Source organism: Hypanus sabinus, chromosome 2, assembly GCF_030144855.1.
Source record: "Hypanus sabinus isolate sHypSab1 chromosome 2, sHypSab1.hap1, whole genome shotgun sequence".
NCBI lineage: Eukaryota > Metazoa > Chordata > Chondrichthyes > Myliobatiformes > Dasyatidae > Hypanus > Hypanus sabinus.
Genome location: NC_082707.1, coordinates 109,537,493 through 109,557,461, shown reverse-complemented (window position 1 = coordinate 109,557,461; position 19,969 = coordinate 109,537,493). Strand labels below are relative to the sequence as shown.

The window sequence follows — 19,969 nt, the reverse complement described above, 5'->3', positions numbered from 1 at the left end:
AAGAGTATGGAAAACTCTAAAAGAGTAAAGAGTTGACATTTTGGGCTGAGACCCTTCTTCAGGGAAGGAAAGGAAAATGAGAAGTCAGAGTAAGAAGATGGGGGGAGGAGGAAGAAGTACAAGGTAGCAGATGATAGGTAAACTGGGAGTGGGGGAGGGGTGAAGAAGAGAACTGGGGTTGATTGGAGGAAGAGATACTGAAGAAGGGGTAATCTGATGGGCGAGGATGGAAGATAAGGCGCACCAGAGGGAAGTTATGGGCAGGTAAGATGGTAAAGTGAGAGGGAAATAGGAGTGGGGTTGGGGCATTTACTGTAATTTCGAGAAATAGATGTTCATGCTGTCAGGTTGGAGGCTACCCAGATGGATATAAGGTTTTGCTCCTCCAACCTGAGTGTGGCCTCATCGCGACAGTAGAGTAGGATATGGACTAACATGTTGGAATGGGAAGTAGAATTGAAATGGGTGGCCACTGGGTGAACCCACTTTTTGTGGTGGTTGGACTGAAGAGGCTCAATGAAGCGGTCTCCCAATCTTTGTCAGGTGTGATATATAGGAGGCCATACTCGGAGCACCAGATACAGTAGATGCCCAAAAAAAGGACCTCCTGGTATAGCCACCCATTTCAAATCCACTTCCCATTCCAACATCTCATTCCACTGCGATGAGGCCACACTCAAGTTGTAGGAGAAACACCCTATATTCTTTCTAGATGGCATGAACATTGACTTCTTAAACTTCTAGTAATTGCCCCCTATTCACCATTCTCCATTCATGTTGCTCTCTCTCACCTTATTTCCTTACTTTCTCCTGGTGCTTCTCCCCCTTTTCTTTTTTCCATGGTCTTGTGCCTGCTATCAGATTCCCGCTTATCCAGCCTTTTATATCTTTCACCGATCAACTTCCCAGCTCTTTACTTCAACACATTCCCATTCGCAGGGTTTCACCTACCACCTTGTACTTCTTCCCCCACCATCCCCCCCACTTTCTCTATCTGACTTCTTGTTTTCCAATCTTGATGAAGGACCTCTGCTCCAAACGTCGACGGTTTACTCTTTTCCATAGATGCTATATGGCCTATTGAGTTCCTCCAGCATTTTGTGTGTGTTGCTTTTCATTCAAGAATAGATGGGTTATATTGGATGTAATTACATAGAAAGAAATCTGGCTCAGGATTCAGACGCCATAAAGAGAAAAACAGTTGTCATTCACAGATGGATCAAGACCTAGTGCACATAAAAAGACGATAATTGGCAAAAGAACTAAAAGTGATATTAAAGAAACTGCTTTTGCATGGCGAGTGGTTGGGGCCTGGAGTACATTAGAGGGAGAGGCAGCTGACGGGTACTACTCTGAAGGAAGGGGTCAGTACGGCCTTGCTGCGGCCACAGGGACTCGGACAGTGAGCAGGGGTGCGGACGGCGCGGTCACGTGCCCTGTCTAGCCCGCGCTCAAGGACAGCGCGCATGCGCGAGCGATGGCGGCGGTGCTGGAGCTGCTGTTGAGCGGCGAGCTGGCTGCGGCTGAGGCGCTGCCGTGGCTGCAAGTCCAGGTAAAGGAGGCAGGCGGCCTCACTTAGAAACCGCACTTTACCTTCCTGCCGTCCGGCTGAGTCTGAAAGAGGGGCAGGAGAGAAAAGGGTATCAGATGGGCCCCGCCTTCCCACTTTCCTTTCCCTACCACCTAGACTTCACCATTTCCCTCCGCCACAGGCTTCACCCTCCCAGTTTTAAAGGGTTTCGGTCCGAAACGTCAACTGATGCTGACTAACAGCATTTTGTGTGTGTTGTTCGGATTTCCAGCATCTGCAGATTTTCTTTTGTTTGTGGTTTGATTACCCTTACTCTTCTACTGGTTTTACCTTTCTCCCCTAGGCTTCTCCGTTCCCGTTCTCTCGTCCTTGCTTCCTAGGCTTCCCCTGCACCTGCGCCTCACCCGACCGTGGTCCCGCCACCCTAAGATTCCCCTTCGACTCCCTCCCTGTCAGATCTCTCCCTACCCCTCCAATATAGGACATGATTGTTATATATGCTTTCAAAAGGCGCCTTCATTTTGCCTGCTAGCTTCGACTTTTACTGAAACTTTTTCATCTTACATTTTAACAGGATGGTGAATTGAGTGACAAGCTTTTGGCATATAATTCCCTGAGGAAAAACTTTGTACCCTTTCTTCTAAATTTTTTAAGAGAACAGACAAACCAGCTGATACCAAACGGTCCACCTACTCCTGGAAAGACATCTTCTGCCAAGGGGCAGAAACCTGCTCAGGACAGGGATGAGGGCATTCAGATAGTAAGGATTAGCAATTCGCAGACCTCGAGAGGGACTAAAACACAGTTGTTCCCAGACACACCAAATAGTTCCTTTAATTCCAGTGCTTCCTTCCAGTCTCCTTCGTCCAGTGGCTCCTCATTTTTCTCGAATTCCAGCAGTGATGTGAACAGTGTAGTTTCCCCCAATAGTCCTGACCTCAGCAATAGTACCCCTTTGCGCTACGGAGAGCGACGATTAACTCAGAGAGCCAGCCTTGGGCAATTCATTGTTCAGAGTCCTGAAAACCAGTTTCAGCGTCGTGCGAGGAAGAAGAATTTCATAGCTGCTTGTCGCCAAGGAGCCAAGGATTTGGGAAGAAGCCCAACTGAAGAGGATGTTGTGCAGTGGAGTGCTAACAAGAGGCATGTGGAGTCTGTCAGCACCCCTTGTCCTGAAGCTCAGCTAAATATCCACAACCTGGAAGAATTTCCACCTGTGGGTGCAACTGCTTTTGGAAGGTAAATGTATGAATAACTTAATTCACAGTTCAATTAATATTAGAAACTAGGAATAGGGCATCTTATTCTTTGAACATGCTTTTTCATTCATCAAAATCTTAACTCTTCCACTTTAACATCATTTCCCTGTAAAATCCGTACATCAGGCTCTGGGGCGCTGGTGAGACCCCATTTGGAATACTGTGTGCAGTTTTGGGCCCCCTGTCTTAGACAGGATGTGCTGATGTTGGAGAGTTCAGAGAAGAACTCTCTGTTGAAATGTTGAAAGGGTTGGACAAAGTAGATGTGGAAAGGCTGTTTCCCTTGGTGGGTGAGTCCAGGACAAGAGGTCACAGTCTAAGAATTAGAGTGTACCCATTTAAAATAGAGATGAGGAGAAATTTTTTCAGCCAGACGGTTGTGGATTTATGGAATTCGTTGCCAGATACAGCTGTGGAGGCCCAATCATTAAGGGTTTTTAAGGAGGAGATTGACAGGTATCTAATTAGTCAGGGTATCAAGGGATATGGGAAAAAAGCCGGAAATTGGAACTAGACGGGAGAATAGTTTAGCTCATGGTGGAGTGGTGGAGCAGACTCGATGGGCTGAATGGCCTACTTCTGATCCTTTGTTTTGTGATCTTTTGATTTCCCTCAAAATCTAGAAATCTTATCAATTTCTGTTATGAACAAAATCAATGTCTGAACCTCAACAGCCCTTACAGGAAAGAGAATTCACCACCACTTGCATAAAGAAATCTCTCGTCATTTGAGTCATAGAGTGATTGAGTTATAGAGAGATGCAGCTGGGAAACGGGCTTTGGCCCAACAAGTCTGTGCTGATCACCAAACAATGATGTACATTAATCCACTTTATTCTCACATCCTTCTCAACTCCCCTCAGATTATTCCACCCATTTAGAGGCAATTTACAGGCAATTAATTGACCAGCCTGTGTGACATTAGGATACAAAAAAACAAGGTATCCACACAAACCACACAGACAGCGCTGGTCTGGATCAATCATGGGTCACGAGCGGAGAGGTGGCAGCTGCAACACTAGCAATGCAAGTGGCTAAATGTCTTAAATGGGTCACCTCTTATTCTGAGACTCCTCAGCCAGCGGGGATGTCCTTGTATTCATCCTGTTAAAGTATGAAAAAATATTACAAGTTACCATGATCTCTCTTGCTTCCAAACTCTGGAATACAGCCCCGGTATACTCGTTGTTTCATGGTGAAGCAGTCCAGTGAATCTTCACTGCATTCTCTGTACGGACGGCCCTCCTCATCTGCGAGTTCTGCATGCGCGAATTCAACCAACCAAGTATCGAGAAAACCCAGAAGTGCTCTTCCAGCACTTGTTAGAGCATGTAAAGACTTTTTTTCTTGTCATTATTGCTTAAACAATGCCGTATAATAACCATTTTACATAGCATTTACGTTGTATACGTATTATAAGTAATCTACAGATGATTTAAAGTACTTGGTTGATGTGGAGGATCAAAACCCCAAAACCCAATAATTAAACTACTGCGTTGCTTAGTAATAATTGTAGCTTTCTTTCATTGGGGCAGGGCCTTTCTTACTTTATCCTTTAAAATTGCTCTGATCATTGACTGACTGTAGCCTAACACTTTTCCAATGACCGATGACGTTTCACCTCTTTCTGATCGCTTTATTATTTCCACTTCATTTTCAATCGTGATCGTGATTATTTTTGTGAACAAAACCACTGCGGATTCACAGCTCCGCTGCTGCGTCCTAATGTCCACCACACTGAGACAGGTTAAATAAGGTCTGGGGTTCCGCTGGGTCTTAAGGTCCACCTCATTGAGATAAGTTGAATAAGGGACTTGAGCATCCATGTTTTTTGGTATCTGCGAAGGGGTCCTAAAACCAAACCCTCGTGGATAAGGAGGACTGTGTACTGTATAATATAATATAATATACTCGTGGACTGACAAAAGAGCAAAACTGTATAATATTCTAAATGCAGCCTCACCAATAATGTATATGATTGTAGTTAGTCTAGAACACTCATCTTGTTATAAAGGCAGGCATACCATTCCTCTAATAATTTGCTATGCAGGCATTGTGCAAGTTCACCCAGGTTCCTATCAGTTTCAATGCATGTCAACATTTTGAACAATAACTCTGCTTCTCTGTTTTGTGTACTAAAATGTACTAAACTTCATATTTATTCACCTAGTATTACATCTGCTGCATCCTTGCTCACTCACCCAGCTTTCCTATTTTCCCTCAAAACCTTTTTGCATTCACACTTGGTTTAGTATCATGAAAAAAACCTGGAAGTGTGACAGTTAGACTTGGCTGAATTGACAATTGAATCTCTTCACCCTTTTGCTTGAATTGTCAGATGTGGTCCAGCAATAGCTGTCATGCCTGTGGGTCAGATTTGGTGCAAGTCCATCCCAGAAACTAGAACAAGAAGGCAAACTGACATTCTACTGCTGCACTGTTGTAGATTCAGTCTTTTGGATATGAACCTTTAGAGAACATTGTCTTGCTATTTCATATATCAAGTTCTTGCATGTTTTTAATTAAGGTGGTTGACTTCCCCTGATGTCCAAGGGAATACTTATCTGACATGATTAAAAAATCTGGCTCTTGTTTGAAAAATGCATGAGCTCTGACTGAGATATTTACATGTTTTGCTGGTGACAAAGTGAGGCAGTGGAGGACAGTAAATGTTCCATTTTTGGAGAATGGGGCAAGGGACCTGGCATTTACAGACCGTTGAATTTAGGGAAGCTCTTGGAATAAATTCCAAGGATCGGATGCAGTGCTTTGGAAAGGCAGAGACTGACCAGGAATAATCAGCATGTCTTTGTCAAGGGCAGACTTTATTTCAGCAATCTGAATATTTTTTGCAAAGTACAGTACATTCCAGTTAATTTGAACACATCAGGACTATATATTTTGGCCCAATTGAGTGGCTGCCTCATTTAGCTGAAGTTACATGGAAATGGATAAAAAGGTATCAGAGACAAACTACTGTTAAACTGAGTAACAAAGTTATGTATTTAAATGAAATAGAGCAAATAAGAACACTACCAATGCTATAAAATGGTAGGTATTAGTTCAATGAACATTACCTTACTACATTTTTCCCTACACACACAGACACACACACACACACACGAGATGGACTCTTTGGGGGCTTTTGCTATTGCTTGAATGGTGGGAGGGGGTTGGTGCTTTTCCTGGAGCAAGTGGTGGGAGAGTTGGGTGGAGGGAGGGCTTTGGGGTTCTGATGTTTTTATCATTCTATCATTAATTCTTTGGTGTTATGGATGTCTGTGAAGAGTAAGAATTTCAGGTATATTTTACTCATTCCCTGATATTAAATTGAACCATTTACTGTAATTTACAGTTATGTATTACAATGTACTGCTGCTGCATAACAAATTTCATCATATGCCAGTAATGTTAAACTTTCTGATTTTGATGGCTATCAACAGAGGAATTCACCCAGTGAATACTGTTGTGTTCTTTTGATTGAATGTAAATGAACTAAGTCAGCGCAGCACCTAGTGCAGATAATGAATTGCATTCATGCAATGCCTTCAATGGTTGCATTGTCCATATCTTCATTCTCATTGTAACATTCATGATGATTGTTAATACCTTAATTCTTTGTAGGTCCTAACTTGTTGAAATAGTGAAAACATTTGATTTTCACTCTCGACCGTTTCTGGTATCTCCAAGTCTGAATACTTGAAACCACAGTGAGCAAATCAGTTCTGAATTGTATTACTGCTTATTTCTCATCAACTATCAGTGACTAAAATCACTGCTTTTTGAACACAAACACACACAGCTGACACTAAAAACTGTTCACTCTAAGCTTAGTGTAGTGTTTAACTGTCACATAAGTGCAGGTGACTGACGTTAGTTAGAAACAATCTCTTGTCCTAATTAAGTGGCATAGTATCCCAAATAAATGAAGGGAGTCCTAGCTATTTTCTCATGTGGTTTTGTTCTCTGAGAGTTGTCTGAAAATCAGTGGCTGTGCTAATTAGCTGATGGAATCCACTGTATGGATGTGGTTTACATGAATTTCAGTCTCACATGATAGAGTGGTTGAAAAGGTTAGGGGCCAATGGATCTAAGGCAATTTGGCAATTGGTTCCAAAAGTGCTTGGCAGTAGGAGACAGATGGTGATGTTAGAGAGTTGTTTTTGTGATTGAATGCCTGCAACCACCAGGATTGCTACTAGGACCTTTACTATTTGCAGTATAAGTAAATGATTTGAATGTGGTTATAGGTGATATAATCATTGTTTTTAGCTGACGTGAAGATTGGTAAATTATAAAATCATAGTGCACCACAGCACAGAAACATCTTTCATCCCATTTAGTCCTTACTGAACTTTTATTCTGTCTGGCTTCATGGACCAGCACCTGCACTGTAGCCCTGCATATCCATCCCATTCAAGTGCTTATCCAACCTTTTCTGAAATGCTGCAGTCAAAACTGCGAGCTGTAAGGCTCTCTTCCCTCTGCTAGCCTGCAGGTTACCCTTGGGCAAGGTGCTTAGACCCCCCCCCCCCCGATCAGGGTCCATGGGAGCAGGTGGTGGATGGTCATATGAGCAGCTGGAGCATAATCACAACTGCTGCATATGTGACTACTGATGCCAGGCAAAGCAATATCTGAAGAGTATTGATAATGACTGGGGTCACCCATCTTGTAAAGATACTGCCCAGAAGAAGTCAATGGCAATCCCATTCTGTAGAAAATCTTGCCAAGGACAATCATGGTCATGGAGACCGTGATTGCCCACGCAATACAACTGGGCACATGACGACAATACTGATTGTTTCTCCACCTCTGTCAAACATGTCCTCTATTTCTTGTTGATAGTCTGGAGAGTTGTCTAGGCTTCCCAGTAATGTTAATAGGTTGGTGAAATAGGCTGAGAAATGGCAGGTGTTTAATTCAGATAAAGGTGAGGTTGGGGCATTTTGGAAGTATTAACAAGGCTAAAGGCTGATTTATACTTCTGCGTAGGCTCTATGCTGTAGCGAGCATGCGTTGGTGTGTGCCAAAACGCTAGTTAGCGGTGGGGTTTCTATGTCACTGTGTTGAGTTTCTTCGTGAGACACATGGACGAGGAAATGCAAATCAAACATTTTCGCATGTCGGCAGGTAGATTTCACAATTTGGTTCATCTATTTCGCATTGGTGTACAGACATGGTGGAGAAGAAGCAACTGGAAATGCATAGGAGGAAATGCGATGCTACCAAACGGACCAATCACAATTGTTGCAGTCTGCATCGCCACGAAGCATGAGTCTTTTGGGGAGGTGCATGTCATCCTATGGCGTAAGGTACAGTGTAGGATACACGGTACCTACTATGTAGATTCGACGCAGAAGTATAAATTGGCTTTAAGGTGTACACCATAAATGGTGAGGTCCTAGAGAGTACTGAGGAACAGAAGAATATTATTGTGCATGCCCAGAATGCATGTGGCAGAGCAGGTAGATAATGTGGTAAAGAAAATATGAGATACTGCCCTTTATTAGACTGAGCATTGAATACAAGAGCAGGGAGGTTACGTCCAACTTTATAAAATATTGGTCAAGTCAATCAAAATGCTCACTACATGCAGTTCTGGTTATCACAGAATAGGAAAGATGCCATAGTGCTGGAGAGAGTGCAGGGTAGGTTTACCAGGGTGTTTTCTGGGATGTGGATTATTCAAACTGAGAAGGGACTAGGGAGGTCTGTTTTCACTGGAGTGGAAAAGGTTAAGTGAGGACATGAGGTATATAAAATTAGGGGTATTGATGGTGTAGATTGCATTAACCTTTTATCTTTATCAGGGAAGAATACAATGAGAAGGATTTAGAGGAGATCTGAGGGAGGCCTTTTTCACTCAGCGAGGGATTGATACCTTGACTATGCTGCTGGAGAGAGTGGGGGAGGCAAAGTCATTGATGGTATTTAAGAAGTATGTAGATGAGCACTTGAATCTCCTTGTCATAAGCTGTGGGCCAAGTGCTGAAAGATGGGATGGTGGGCTAAATGGACTGTTTCAGTGCTGTACATCTCTTGGGTTAGTACAAAGATAAGTACACTTGTCATTGCTATTTTTGCTATTTCTTTGTAGAAATTAGGTGGTATTTTCCCTGTATTACAGTGGTATTCAGATTTTTAAAGGCATTTTATTGGCTGTAAAAAAAAACACTGTGTTAAATAAATGCAAGGTATATTGGTAGAGTTGTGCAGCACAGAAACAGGCATGGTGGCCAGGCTTGTTCCACCTGCTTGCATTTGGCTAATATACTTCTGAACCTTTCCTATCCATGCACATGTTTATTTCAACATTGTAATTATACTTGCCTCTACCACTTCCTCTAACAGCTTGTTCCATATACTCACCACCCTCTGGAGAAACCTTTAAATCTTTCTCCTCAAGACCACCATAAATTTGTACCTTTTGTTTTCAGACTACCTTGGGAAAAAGATGGTGGCTATCCATATTATCTATGCCCCTCGTGATTTCATAAGCCTCTTTCAGGATAGCTGTCTATCTCCTTTACTCGTAGGTATTCAGCCCAAGCCTATGTGGTCTGTTCAAATTAAAGCCCTTTGAAGCTGGCAACATTATTGTAAATCTTATCTGGACCCTCTCTAGCTTATTAATATTCTTCCAGAACTGCTCCTAATTCTCCAGCTGCAGTCTTACTAACATTTTGTACGGTTTGTTCAGTGAAGGCAAGCGTGCCATTTGCCTTCATCTTTCTGTCTTTTTATCACCACTTTCAATGAGCAACATTCCAATATTTTAGACATTTTTGTCTTCTATAATGTACATTTGTTGGTCAATAATCATTTGTATTGCATTCATTTCTGTAGAACAAAACCATCAAGAAGAATTAATCCTACTCCAGTTAGTGCAGAGCGGTTGCAATCCAGACCCAAGAAGTGTTTTACTTCCACTCCTTTGAGTCAACCATTGTCCTCTACATACTCCAAAGGAGCTACTTCTGAAGCATTCAGAGCTGGACCAGAGCGATTTGGCCCTCTCATACCTTCTGGTAACTTACAAGAAGAGCGGGAAATGTTGAAAATTGAAAGGTATTAAACTCCACTAAACCTCTGGGGAAAATGTCTTGTTTAATATATTTATATTTTCTATTTTCATCTTCCAATTTTTTTCTTTCTTTTTCTAATATTTTTATTGAATTTCATATACACAAATGCAGAATTCATAAGAATAATTACTATAACTCAAAATAGCACAAAATGCACTATATATAAATCACACTGATGCAATCATAGTATCCCACATTCATGATCAATCAAATAAAATAAATTGAATTATGCGTTACGTATCCCATAACTGGATCACTTACCAGCAAAGATAGAGAGGTCTGTTGAAGTCTGATGGCACTATTTTCAAACGTTTTTATTTATAAAAGGGCACAAAAGTAAGGTTAATACAAACATTCAGATAATACACGTTGTCCATACTCAATCTAAAGCGCGGGTATAGTAATAATCATCATTAAGAAATAAGCTCTACTGTTGTCTAGGGGATAATATATTGTCCGTTGGAAATATAAAAGTCACTCAAAAGTCTGCAGGCTTCAGCCTTTTGGGAATCGCTGGGTTTCACAGAGAGAGAGAGATTGGTGAGGAAAGGAAAAACTTGCCCAGGTCTTTATGAAGCAACTCCGTTGAATCAGGGGAGCGTTGGTTCCCCGTTGTTAGTTCGAAGTCCTTTTCAGTGTTATCAGCCACCCGCTTCCCAGGCAAAGGAGAAACGGAACGCACGTGGCTTTCTTCAAAATGGCTTCCCGCTAGCACGGGATCGCTATCGTGTCGTCTTGGTGCGTCTGAAGGGGCTGTCCCCCCAGACCCTCCTTTATACTTCCTCACGGGGTCGCAGGTGTCAATCAGGTTGGGGTGATGCAATCTCTCTCTCAACCAGCCCACTTTGCCCGAGGGCTTTACACGTGGTCTCCATGAGACAATAGTCAATGTCGCCTTATTTTGCATCCCGGTGGAACGCGGTATTTGGCACGTCTCTCTCTCTCTCTCTCTCTCTCTTCCATTTCCTGTGTCTATTCAGCATGTCTCTCTCTCTCCCACTTCCTGGGTCTACTGACCCCCCCCCCAACTATTGCTCTTGCGATTCTCACAAAGGAAGGGGCTAGGATCATAACATATGAAATACAATAATATAATTATATATATATTATTAAAAATTCTACACCCACTCCCAAGACAAAGCTGGCTGGTAAAGAGAAAAAAAGAGTACTTTACTATATAATGTTTCATAATAATAGCTCGGATCTATATTTTAATAACAATAACAATTCGAAGATTTTTAAAATAGTTCAGAAAGGGTCCCCATAGCATTTGAAAATCTTGGTTAGAATCAGAGATTGAACAGCGAATCTTCTCTAAATTTAAACATGACATAACATTGCATAACCATTGAGCATGTGTAGGGGAGGCAATCTCCTTCCATTTAAGCAAGGTTGCTGTCTTAGCCATGAGAAATAAAAGCCAGTACCCACAAATGAGAAGGCTCCAAAATTATAGCTCTTTCCTCAACAATACCAAATAAGGCAGTCAAAGGATTGGGCTTAAAATTAATTTTAAAAAGTACAGAAAAAGTTACCTTCCCAATATTTTTCAAGGCTCGAACATGACCAAAACATGAATTAATGAAGCCTCTCCATTATTATGTCTGTCACAATAAGGAGATATATCTGCAAAAAAAGAGAGATCTTGCCTTTAGATATATGAGCCCTATGTACTACTTTAAATTGTAGGAAGGAATGATGACCACATAATGATGAAGAATTAACCATTTTGAAAATAGCCCTCCAGGTCTCATCAGATGATGAAGTCTGTAAATCCTTTTCCCAATCTTTTTTAATTTTGTCTAATGGAGCTGTTCTCAATCCCAACAACAGACCACAAGAATAAGATAATGAGCTATTATCAAAAGGTGTCAAATTAAAGCCTTATCTGGGCTGGTAGGAAATATATGTAGTTTAGATGTTAAAAAATCTCTAATCTATAGATACCAAAAAAAGTGGTTATTTGATAGGTTGTATTTCACCAAGAGCTGCTCGAAAGAAGAAAGATTCCCTCCGGCAAACAGATCCTGAAATCGTTTAATGCTTAATCTATCCCATTCTCTTAAAAAGCAGATCGGTTGTAGATGGTTTAAAAAAAATTAGAAAAAATAGGACTAGAAAAGGAAAATCTCAATAAACCGAAATGTTTTCTATGTAGCCAGATCCTCAAAGTGTGTTTAACCACCAAACTGTCAGTTTATTTAAAGATAAAGGAAGAGAGGATCCAAGAAGAGAAATAATAGAAAATTCTGTAACAGAGTTGGCTTCCAAAAAGACCAATATTGAACAATCCTCACGATTAATATAATATAACCAGAATGTAAGATTTTGTATGTTAATTGCCCAGTGATATAACCTAAAATTGGATAGAGCAAAGCCTCCATTCTTTTTAATTTTTTGAAGGAGGGCTTTATTTAATCGGGTTTTCTGTTCTTCCATATATAGGAAGAAAGAATCGAATCTAAAGAATCAAAAAAAGACAGGAATAAAAATAGGTAGGGCTTGAAAAAGGTATATCAATTTAGGTAAAATATTAATTTTAATAGAATTTATTCGATCAATGATAGGCGACCAATTAGAAAGTGTCTTTCACGTAAATTCATTAAGGTTAAAAAGTTTTCTTTGAATAGATCTTTATAATTCTTAGTGATTGTTACACCCAAATATGTAAATTGTTTTCGTACAATTTTAAAAGGGAAGTTAATATCGGTTGGTATCAAATTATTTAAAGGAAACAATTCACTCTTATGTAAATTCAATTTATATCCTGAAAACTGACTAAAATTAGTCAGTAAAAGAAACATAGAGGGTAAAGAAGTTGTAACATTAGATATAAAAAGCAATAGGTCATCAGCATAAAGCAACACTTTATGAATAGTACCTTCCCTTAAGATACCAGTGATATCTTAAGACTCTCGAAAGGCAATTGCTAAAGGTTCTAATACCAAATCAAAAAGCAAAGGACTCAACGGACATCCTTGTCTGGTTCCACGTTGAAGTTTAATTGGTTTACAAATCTGAAAATTAGGACTCGAGCAGAGGGAGATAAGTAAAGTAATTTAATCAAATGAATAAAATTGGGCTCAAAATTAAATTTTTCTAGGGTTTTAAATAGGTAATTCCATTCAACTTGATCAAAAGCCTTCTCCGCATCCAGACAAATCACACATTCCGATATTTCCTTGGATGGAGAATGCATAACATTTAGCAGTCGCCATATATTAAAACGGGAATATCGATTGTTAATAAATCCTGTCTGATCATCAGATATTATAGAAAGTATAATATTTTCGAGTCTATGGGCCAAAACTTTAGATTTAGATAAGATCTTAGTATCAACGTTGAGTAAAGAGGTTGGTCTATATGAAGAGCATTCAGTGGGATTTTAATTTTTAAGAATAAACGAAATGGAAGCTTCATAAGAAGACTGTGGCAACCTACCCACCTTGAAGGAATCAGTAAGGGTAGAACATAAGTAAGGTATAAGCAGTGGAGAAAAAGCCTTATAAAATTCTCCAGAGAATCCGTCAGGTCCTGGAGATTTCCCAGAATCCAATGAACTTATAGCCTCAGTGATTTCCTCCTGAGAAATTCGTTAATCCAACTACTTTTGATTATCAACCAAAAGTCCAGGAATATTTAATTGGTCTAAAAAGTTGTTCATTGTAGTATTGTCTTTAACAGAATCAGAACTATACAATTTAGAATAAAATTCTCTATAAGTGTGATTTATTTCAAAATGGTCAGTTGTCATATCACCAATGGTTTTGCAAATTTCTTTAATTTGCTGTTTAGCTATAGAGGTCTTCAGTTGATTAGCCAATAGTCTACCAGTTTTTTCTCCATGTATGTAGAATTGGCTTCTATCTTTTAAAAAATTTGACTTTGAATTGGATATGTTATAAGAAGATCATATTTAGTTTTAATTTCAGTACGTCTTCTGTATAGTTCAGGATCTGGTGCCAAAGCATACTTCTGGTCTAATTGTTTCAATTGATTAACAAAATCAGTTCTCTCTTTATTAGCTTTTTTCTTAATATATGCAGTATAGGAGATAATTTGTCCTCTAATATATGTCTTAAAAGTGTCCCAAATGATAAGACTAGAAGTCTCTTCCAATGCATTTTCTTCAAAAAAAAGAGTAAATTGATTTTCCAGAAACGTTAGAGTCCTTATCAGATAACAAAGTTAAACTTAAATGCCAGGATCTGTTCATATGAGTGAAACCAGGAAGATTTAAAGCTAGAAATACAGGAGAATGGTCGGATATAGCTATTTCTTTATATTCAATGGATTGAACTAATAGAATCATTCGACTATCAATAAAAAAAAATCAATCCTGGTATAGGAATGATGGACATGAGAGAAGAATGAATACGCCCTTTCTGCTGGGTGAAAAAAAACACCAGACATCAACAATATCACACTTCATTAGAAAGGATTGAATGAATAAAGCTGATTTATTAGGTGTGGCTGATTTAAGAGAAGAACGATCTAATACTGGGTCTAGACAACAATTAAAATCTCCTCCCATCACTAAAGAATACAAAGTCAAATCTGGCAGGAATGAAAAGAAACGCTCAAAAAATCCTGGGTCATCCACATTGATGACCACACTGATTGTACACATTAGTAAAAATAATTATTATCTAGTTTCCCTGACACTATGACAAATCGCCCATTAGGGTCAGAGACAACTTTATGTTGAACAAAAGAAATTGTTTTATCTATAAAAATCGAGACCCTTCGAGATTTTGCTCTGAATGAGAAATGAATTTGTGGATCCCGCCACCTATTAAAAAGGCATGTGTTGTCACAACTACGTACGTGTGTTTCTTGTAGAAAATTAATGGGGGCCCTTAACTGTTTAGTATAAGCAAAAATCTTATTCTGTTTCACAGGATGATTTAATCCTTTCATATTAAAACTAAGTAAATTAATATTTTGATCCATTATAAATTCATTACATTATAAATAACAAAAGAGTTAAAAGATCTGACCATAAGTTATTTGAACCAGAGACCGAACCATAAAATAAGGTACTCAAACAGAATATTTGGATGGTAGCCCAACCCAGCTTCCAGAGAGAAAAAAAGAGACCCCATTCCCCTCCCCCTCCCAAAGCCAAAAAACTGGCCAAAGAACAATCGGTATGCTAAACCCTAAAGACAACCCTCCCAAAGAAATCCTGCTGGCAAAACTCTGATCATCCAAGGTTATTATGTTCTTACCAAAACAAACCAGAAAAAAAACTTAGATCAAAAATCCAAAACAATTTCATAAAATATATATGTAGAAAATCATAAAAAAAATAAATTAGTTAAAAAAAACCCAAGAAAATATCAAAAAACAAGATATATAAGCGGTCAAAACTTAGCTTTATTAAAACCTTATTCTATCCAACATTAAAAAGATAATTGCACTTGTAAGAGATATAACGCAATTAATCTTCCGCTTTCAAAAACTAAAGTGTGTGTTCAACTGATCCCAGTTATTTCCGCACACCATTTTTCAAAATGATTCTAAGACATGTAGGGAAGCAAAAGGAGGGCTTAAACTCTTTATTATAAAGCAGCGACATGACCTCTTTGTACTTAGTGCGTTCAGCCATAATCATAATCTTTCACAAATCTGATCATCTTCCCATTGTAATCGATCATTCCTACTCGATGGGTATGACGGATTAAAAGCTCCTTAGTATGAAGTTCGTGAAAGCATAAAATAACCGTCCTTGGATGCTCTCCCGACTTCAGAGACCGGTGGCCGTGGTCCAACTTAAGGCGCCGACGGCAATAAATCAGGGGATAGCTGCTTCAGAAAACTTGCAAAGAACTCCGTGGGGTGGGAACCTTTAATTGATTCTTCAAGGCCCATAATACATAGACTGTTCCTTCTGCTTCTGCTTTCCAGGTTGGTATTCGTCTGTTAATTTTTCATTAGATAATGATAATTTTTTACAGAGCTTACTCATGTCTTCTAAGTTCTCTTCCAGTATTGACGAAGTTTCTTTGTTCGCCTTAATTCACTTTTCATGTTCGATTAGAGTTTGTTGAATAGTGTCCAACTTAACATTAAGATGTTGAAATTCCTCAGAGAGTTCTATTCTTTGCTTTTTAAGGAAATCTCCAATTGATTCCAAAGTACTTGGAGAATCATCTTTTTCTTTTGCAAAGGCTTTAATCTTTCTCAAAGACATACTAGAACAATATTAAGATTTATAATAAGATTTCAAAAAACTGGTAGGAAACAAAAAGATAGATAAGGTAGGAGCAAATTCAAAAAGATGTTACCCCATCGGCTGCCAGCAGAGCTCTCTAATTTTGTGACAGTCTTAATGGTGCATAGGTGGAAATCAAGTGTTTCATGCTGGACTCTGATTTACCATTGTTTTCCAAAAATCAACAATGATGGTATTCACTGTATTTGATGGGCCCCATGACTAAATTTCAGTTTTGTATGTCTGGATCCCTTAAAGGGTGCATGAAGTTTCTTGGTTTATCTTTGTGAGAATTCCAAGTGGCTTTAAATATATAGTCATCATATACAGTCAATATTATCTGAATATTGTAATTATGCTGCATACCGCAGACACTTGATTTACAGGGTACAACTTAAGTGCAGTGTTAGCTAAGTCTGGTTTGCTTTCTGTTAAGGATTGAGGTATCCACTTGCCAGGATGAATATGGATGCAGCAACTCTCAAGAAGCTTGACATCATTCAGGGCAAAATGAGCCTCCTGACTGGTGTTCCTACAGCCACCTTAAATATGTACTTCCTGTGTCAGTGGTCTGCTTTAGCTTCATTGTGTGTTCTCTGCAGAATGGATGGCAGCAACTTGCTAAGGCTTCAGTTGTAGCACCTCACAAATGTGAGCTTTCCTGTTAAAGTGACAAGGCACATTTGGCACATGTGCTCAGTGGTTATTTTCTTCAGTACAGTGGTGGATTCAGGTGTGGTCTTCTGTTGCTGTAGCCCATCCACTTCAAGGCTTGATGTGTTGTGCATTCAGAGATGTTCTTCTGCCCACTACTGTTGCAACATGTGATACGTGAAAACCCAAGGAGATTAGCAGTTTCTGAGGTTTTCAGATATTCATAGTGAGATACTCTGGCACCAACAATCATTCCATGGTCAAAGTCACTTAGATTGTAGCGATATATTACGTACAGAGCTAGAAACAACAACACGTAGTTTATTCACACTTTGGCACTGGCTTTTAATCCCTAGTTCCTGCCCTCTTTGGGCAGAAATGACATAAAAGGTGTATTACCAAAGTCTCTCCCCGCGCGCGGGCTACTTGTGAGCTGGTTCGCCTGCGCAGAAAGTGGGTCGCCACATAACCCCCCCCCCCCACCTACAGAACCGGCAATACACCCCCCAGTGTCCACAGTCTGGATCAGTCTCTGTTTGGCTGTCTGCCTCTGTGCCGCGCTGTCTGAACCTCAGCCGGCTGTGCCAAGTCCACATGGGCTGGTTTGAGTCGGTCCACCGTGAAAACCTCCTCTTTCCCCCCAATGTCCAGTACGTACGTGGACCTGTTGTTCCTGATCACCTTGAACGGCCCCTCGTACGGCCGCTGTAGCAGTGCCCGGTGTGCGCCCCTTCGTACAAGCACAAACTTACAGTTCTGCAGGTCTTTGGGTATGTAGGTCGGGGTCTGTCCGTGCTGTGAAGTCGGTACGGGGGCCAGGTTGCCGAGCCTTTTGCATAGTCTGTCCGGGACTGCTGCAGGTTCTTCCTCTTGCCCCCTTGGGGCTGGTATAAACTTTCCTGGGACGGGCTAGTGTGCTCCGTACACCAACTCGGCCGATGAGGTGTGCAGATCCTCTTTGGGCGCTGTGCAAAGTCCAAGCAGGACCCAGGAAAGCTCGTCCACCCAGTTAGGTCCTCTCAGGCGGGCCATGAGAGCCAACTTCAAGTGATGGTGGAAGCGTTCCACTAGTCCGTTTGACTGTGGTTGATTGGCTATCATGTGGTGTAGCTGCGTTCCCAACAAGCTGGCCGCAGCCGACCACAGGCTGGAGGTGAACTGGGCACCTCTGTTGGAGGTAATGTGGGCCGGTACCCCGAAGCGTGCTACCCAGGTTGCAATCAGCGCTCAGGCGCAGGAATCAGCAGATGTGTCGGTGAGCGGGACTGCCTCTGGCCATCTCGTGAACCGGTCTACCATAGTTAGGAGGTACCATGCTCCTCTTGACACTGGTAGGGGCCCCACGATATCCACATGAATGTGGTCATATCTCCAGCGGGTGGGTTCGAACTGCTGCAGCGGGTCTTTAGTGTGCCGCTGCACCTTGGATGTTCGGCACTGCATGCACGTTGTGGCCATTTGTTGACCTGTTTGCGAAGTACATGCCACGCAAACTTGCTGCAGACCAGCCGGATGGTTGTCCTGATAGATGGGTGCGCCAAACCATGTATGGAGTTGAAAACTTGCCGCTGCTGGGACGATGGGGCGAGGTTGGCCGGTAGCCACGTTGCACAGGAGGGTCCTCTCACCTGGGCCTACGAGGAAGTCTTGCAGCTGCAAACCCAAGACTGCGGTCCTGTAGCTAGGCATCTCGTCGTCTGCCTGCTGTGCCTCCGCCAGTGCTGCATAGTCCACCCCCAGGGACAGGGCCTGGATAGCTGGTCTGGAGAGTGCATCCGCCACGACATTGTCCTTTCCCGAGACATGCTGGATGTCCGTCGTGTACTCGGAGATGTATAACAGATGTCACTGCTGGTGAGTCGACCAGGGATCGGACACCTTCGTGAAAGTGAAGGTCAACAGTTTGTGGTCCGTGAATGTGGCCTGCCTTCTAAGAAGTACCTGAAATGCCGGATTGCCAGATACAGTGCCAACAGCTCCCGGTGGAAGGCACCGTACTTGAGTTCGGATGGTCGTAGGTGCTTGCTGAAGAACGCCAGGGGTTGCCAGCGTCCCTTGATGAGTTGCTCCAGCACCCCACCGACTGCTGTGTCAGATGCATCCACTGTGAGGGCGGTCGGAACGTCCGTTCACGGCATCACGGCATCTGCCAAGGCTTCCTTGGCTTTAACGAAAGCGGCCGCAGCCTCATCGTCCCAAGTAATGTCCTTGCCTTTACCCGACATCAGGGTGTACAAAGGGCGCATGATTTGGGCTGCTGAGGGGAGGAAACGGTGGTAGAAGTTCACCGTACTAACAAACTCCTGCAGGCCTTTGACTGTGTTGGGCCGGGCAAAATGGGAGATCGTGTCTACCTTGGCGGGCAGAGGTGTTGCCCCGTCTTTGGTAATCCTGTGGCTCAGGAAGTTGATGGTGTTGAGACCGAACTGGCATTTGGCCGGGTTGATCATGGGGCCGAAATCACTCAGGCGGGAGTAGAGCTGGCGGAGGTGGGACAGATGCTCCTGACGATTACTGCTGGTTATGAAGATGTCGTCCAAATAGATGAACGCAAAGTCCAGGTCGCGTCCCACCGCATCCATTAGCCACTGGAACGTCTGTGCGGCATTCTTCAGGCTGAACGGCATTCGGAGGAATTCGAACAGGCTGAACGGGGTGATGAGTGCTGTTTTGTGGATGTCTCAGGGTGTACCGGGATTTGATGGCATCCCTGGATGAGGTCTACTTTAGAAAAGATTCTTGCCCCTTGCAGGTTTGATGCAAAGTCCTGTATGTGTGGCACAGGGTAGCGGTCTGGAGTTGTAGCCTTGTTCAGTCTGTGGTAGTCGCCACATGGTCTCCAGCCCCTGGCTGCTTTGGGCTCACTGTGCAGGGGGGAGGCCCATGGGCTGTTAGACCTCCGTACAATCCCCAATTCCTCCATCCTCTTGAACTCCTCCTTCGCCAGGTGGAGCTTTTCCGGGGGGAGCCTTCATGCACGGGTGTGGAGGGGTGGTCCCTGGGTGGGGATGCGGTGCTGTATTCCGTGTCTGGGCATGGCTGCCGAGAACTGCGGTGCCAGAATTGATGGAAAGTCCGCCAGGATTCTGGTGAATTCGTTGTCCGACAGCGTGATGGAGTCCAGGTGTGGGGCCGGCAACGTGGCTTCACCCAGGGAGAACGTCTGGAAAGTCTTGGCATGTACCAGTCTTTTCCCTTGCAAGCCGACCAGCAGACTGTGA

The 19,969-nt window shown here is 42.1% G+C and overlaps 1 protein-coding gene across 2 annotated transcripts in view; it reads left to right on the top strand.

The window, feature by feature from the left end:
- Positions 1–1,467: 1,467 nt before the first annotated feature.
- cdan1 (codanin 1) overlaps positions 1,468–19,969 on the top strand; it is a 243,647-nt gene continuing 225,145 nt past the window's right edge. Inside the window, exons 1-3 of one of the 2 annotated variants that reach the window (XM_059951888.1) lie at positions 1,468–1,552; positions 2,106–2,770; positions 9,639–9,860. In XM_059951888.1, coding sequence (XP_059807871.1) covers positions 1,478–1,552; positions 2,106–2,770; positions 9,639–9,860 — 962 coding nt within the window. In that variant the 5' untranslated portion in view covers positions 1,468–1,477. Of the gene's footprint in view, positions 1,553–2,105; positions 2,771–8,629; positions 8,731–9,638; positions 9,861–19,969 lie in introns of those variants that run through there. The other variant, XM_059951897.1, reaches the window with a different exon arrangement.